The sequence below is a fragment of the Triticum urartu genome, chromosome 5A (assembly GCF_056163025.1).
Source record: "Triticum urartu cultivar PI428250 chromosome 5A, HENAU_Tu73, whole genome shotgun sequence".
Lineage (NCBI taxonomy): Eukaryota > Viridiplantae > Streptophyta > Magnoliopsida > Poales > Poaceae > Triticum > Triticum urartu.
The window spans coordinates 414,521,440-414,525,693 of record NC_141877.1 but is presented as its reverse complement, the minus strand read 5'-3'; the positions used below and the strand labels follow the sequence as shown (position 1 = coordinate 414,525,693).

At 46.2% G+C, this 4,254-nt stretch overlaps 1 protein-coding gene across 1 annotated transcript; it reads right to left on the bottom strand.

Annotated features, from left to right (window-relative positions):
* Positions 1-305: 305 nt before the first annotated feature.
* On the bottom strand, positions 306-2,808 carry LOC125509315 (EPD1-interacting receptor-like cytoplasmic serine/threonine-protein kinase). Its single transcript, XM_048674265.2, has 4 exons — positions 2,316-2,808; positions 2,068-2,203; positions 1,664-1,803; positions 306-1,166 (listed from the first exon to the last, which is right to left on the bottom strand). Exons 1-4 carry the CDS (start codon positions 2,691-2,693, stop codon positions 477-479), a joined length of 1,344 nt encoding a protein of 447 aa, XP_048530222.1. The 5' UTR covers positions 2,694-2,808; the 3' UTR covers positions 306-476.
* Between the last annotated feature and the right edge of the window lie 1,446 nt (positions 2,809-4,254).

Sequence of the window (4,254 nt, the reverse complement as noted above, 5' to 3'; positions counted from 1 at the left end):
GATCATTGGACGTGAGGTCCAAATTGACATCATTAACTCAGTCCATCAACATCAACTTGTGGTAGGGTTTTCTTCTTGCATTATTTTGCCTCTATTATTTCTTAGGATAAGACAGGCTTTTGTATATGCTCCTGGTTATTTATTTATTTTGGCCGGAATTAACTGAGGATGTCACTTTCACTTTCACTTTCACTTTCACTTGTCAACGATTCATAATGTTGGACCAACTATTTGAAAGTGAAAGTGACATCCTTTTCAAGTAGACCCATTCATTTGCACACATCTTTGAACAAGAAACCCGACCATAATCCAAACCGAACTTTTGCAGGTTTGCCACTATCATGAAGAAAAGAAAGACACACGTCCACAGTTCTAAACAAACGATGTGACACCGTATCACATCTCAATAGTATGTACATATAAATACCTTCTATCTCTACAATCCTAACTGCCTCCCCTATTATACTCTTGAACCACTAAGCCCCTCTTTCCCGGTGGTAACTCAACGTCCTCTGTTGCCGCCGCAACGTACCGGTGAACCCGGCAACATGCCCGTGGTCACCATGGAGCACAATGCCACCATGGATTGCCGACTCGGGGTATTTTTGTCGATGTCTGTCCTGATGGTTCTGGTGATGGTGTTGGTGCTTTTCCTCAACCTTCACCTTCATGTCCATCACCTTGTCCTCTTCAACGACAATGGTGAACACAAACGGTCCCACTGGAAAGAAGTCTTCCATGCCTACTACGGGCTCCAATGCCTTGACGACCTCCCTCATGGATGGTCTCGACTTGGGGTTTTGGCTCAGACACTTGTACGCCACCAATGCAGCCACCTCAGCACCCTTGCACGAGTATTGGCAGTCGAGGGTCGAGTCCATCACCTGGTACAATTTGTTTGATCGTTTGAGGTACGGTCTAGCCCAATCCACTAGGTTTTGCTCTCTTGGTCGTCGTGCACGGTCCACGGATTGTCGTCCTGAGAGGAGCTCCAGAAGCACCACACCGAAGCTATAGACATCGCTTTTGGCGGTTAAGTGGCCCGTCATGATGTACTCAGGCGCTGCGTACCCGTGTGTCCCCATTACACGTGTTGTCACGTGTGTTGCGTCGCCTTGAGGTCCATCCTTGGCCAGCCCAAAGTCTGACAATTTAGTGTTGTAGTCCTGAAATAATAGAAGTTCAAATTTGGTTAGGTGAAACGTCTGGCCAGCCCAAAGATAAGATGAAATAAGAATATTACTGTTTATATGCCTCTAATTTGCAGGTTATTTATTTGTGTAAGCTGGACAGTGATGGTTAGATATGTTTTAATTAGGTGTGTGATGTGGGGGTCAGACAGACTGGATTTCTCAAGCCTGATATGCATCCAAGAACCTTCCTAGTTCTGGTCACGTCAGTGCTGTCTGTGCCATCTAAGACCAGAAATTTTCAAAATGAAATGAGGATTCTAAAAGCATTTTATATTTTCTAAAGTAAAATATTTTGTGGCAAAATAATTTGTGTCAGCCTGGAACTTGGAAGGGACCCAGGCTTATCCTTTTTTCTGTTGGACGTTACAGAAATTATTCAGTCATGGCAGGTGACGTGTTGTCCCCAAATGATGGTGACATTTCAGTTTAGTGTTGGAACTGAAAAAGCCTGAATATTGCGGGTGGCTTACCGAGTCGAGCAAGATGTTGGAGGCTTTGAAATCGCGGTAGATCACCGGCGGGTCGGCACCATGGAGGAAGGCGAGGCCCTTTGCCGCGCCGACGGCGATCTTCATCCTTGTCACCCATGGTAGAGAGCCATTGATGCTACCTGAAGACAGTAGGATATTTCAGGTCAGCTACATGCTGCACGTTGATCAACAGACCAAGACCAATAAGTTTGCACCAACAATCCAGTACTAATCTAATTTTAAAAGAGATATGTTCGTTTGCAAGGCGCATAACTGCTCTCTTATCCCCTTGACTTGACAAAAAGGAAACAGAGAATAAAGGCAGGGAACAGAAACAGATCATCGCTCATGTACTTTTAATTAATTTAACAAATTTGTTGAACTTGTTGGCCTCAGCAACTCACCTTTGAAGAGGTGCTTCTCCAAGCTCCCGGCGCTCATGAACTCGTACACCAGCATCCGGTGTTCGTTCTCGTAGCAGTAGCCGATGAGTTTCACCAGGTTCTTGTGCCTCAGTTGCCGGAGAAAGAAAACTTCAGCCTGGAACAACATGCAAAATATTCCGTCGTCAGTTGGCATCGTGGGCTAATCACCAAGCATTTGATCGACCTTGCACATTCGTGGTCGACAATGAGGCTCTGTTGGCACTCACCAGCCACTCTTGGTGTCCCTGCGTGCCGCACTCCAGGTCGAGGTACTTGACGGCGACGGGCTGCGCGGCCAGCCCGGGGCGGAGGTTGTCGTCGACGGCGCCCTTGTAGACCGGGCCGAACCCGCCGCAGCCGAGGTAGTTGGCGCGCGAGAAGCTCGCCGTCGCCGCGCGGAGCTCGGCGTACGTGAAGGCGTGCAGGTTCGAGCCGGACAGCGTCAGCGACAGCTCCTCCGGTGACAGCGTCCCCGACGAGCTCAGGTTCTTCAGCGGCGATCTCGGGCTGCCCTTATTGCCCCTCCGCGACTCGCAGCGGTCGTCGCCGTCCACGGCTGCCCCGCGGACGCAGCAAGAGAAAGGGTTCCAAGATTGCGCGGCCATGGCGACCTACCAATGCTGAAGGCAACCGAGCAACAGATCAAGGAATGTTCCCGGGAGCTGTGGATGCAGGGGAGCTGCGTTGTGGTGTTTAAGGAGAAAGGTGAGACCTGCCTGAGGAGACAGTTGAGACCTGAGAGGCTGGGCCTTTATATAAGGTGTGGGTGGTGGGTGGTGGGCACTCCACTGGTTCGTTGGCTGCCAGAGGGGTGATGGGTTCGTTGTCTGCCGGAAAACAAAACCACGGCTGATGTGATTGCCGCCAACAGCGGAAGAAGGGAAGCAAAATACTGCTCTGCACTTGTAGCGCACTGTGGGAAGGATTTCTCAATTCTTTTTCTTTCACAAGGGGAAATGATTTCGCAATTTTAATCCACTGGAGACCAAACACATTATTCTCCGAAACCAAGTGACGGTTCCACGATTTGTGCTCTGTTGTATTCCGGAACATCACACAATACTAGGAGTATTAGGTTGTATCGCTTTCCTTATTGAAGGTTTTACTGCTCTTTTAGCGCATGCACGTGCAGGAGTTGGACAGGCTTCTCTGTTTTAGTATTTTCTTTTCTTTAGTTCTTGGTCAGTTTGTACTCCCTCCCTATCATAATATATGACATTTCAGCACTTCAATTTGAGCTGCTAAAAGAGGTAGTACGTATTACTGTTTAATTTAATGAAAAATACCGTAGGATGATTGTTCTATCATTTGTGCTTGAGAAAAAATGGTACTGAAGCCAAGTTACATCCACCAGACACTTTCGTGTGCATCACCAACACAATCACATCAACTAATATGATCTACGATCTAATATATGCCGCACTACTCAAGACCCACTCAACGTGGGAAGAAGGCCATAAGGCCCCCTTTCAACAAGCCTGCAGAACTCCAAACACTTCCCTCCTGCTTAATTTTCCTCAACACTGATGAATTTTAGCGTCTTATATAGCTAAAACTATGTATTTCGAATACCTTCTTTCATTATAAGATCATCTCGGCCGGCCATCTTGTCAGCTAGATTGGTCTCATGAGTCATGACTCTCTGCCAATTCTTCAAGTGTATGACCCACCTCACATGTTCTAGGACTCCCTCCCAATTGTGACCTCGATGGTTGAATTGTATATTTTGTTTTAGGAAAAATTGAATTTGATACCGAGCCTAAACGAGATGTTTTTCTTTGTACTGATACTTAGTGATATGTGGAAGTGATGTAAGTTAACAAGAAAATACATGTAACATTATGTGGAACTTTTGGAAAGAGGGTAACCTCTGCATTTTTAAGCATGAGGGCTTTAAGCCATGGATGTCAAAAGACCTTCATTACCTTAGCGGACATCAGTTTGCTCTATTTGTCATTTTGATAGGCAGTTGATAACAATTTAGGTTTGAACCCCCATAGAATAATCGCCGTGAGTTTGACTTAGCAACGGTGTGATATTGTTTATAATCTTTTTTACATTTTAGAGTATCATTTTTATCAGCTTATATCTAAGTTGTTAACATTTTATTGTGTCTAAATCAATTTTAAAGGGTGCTACCCCGGTTCAGTGGGAAGTACACCTTGG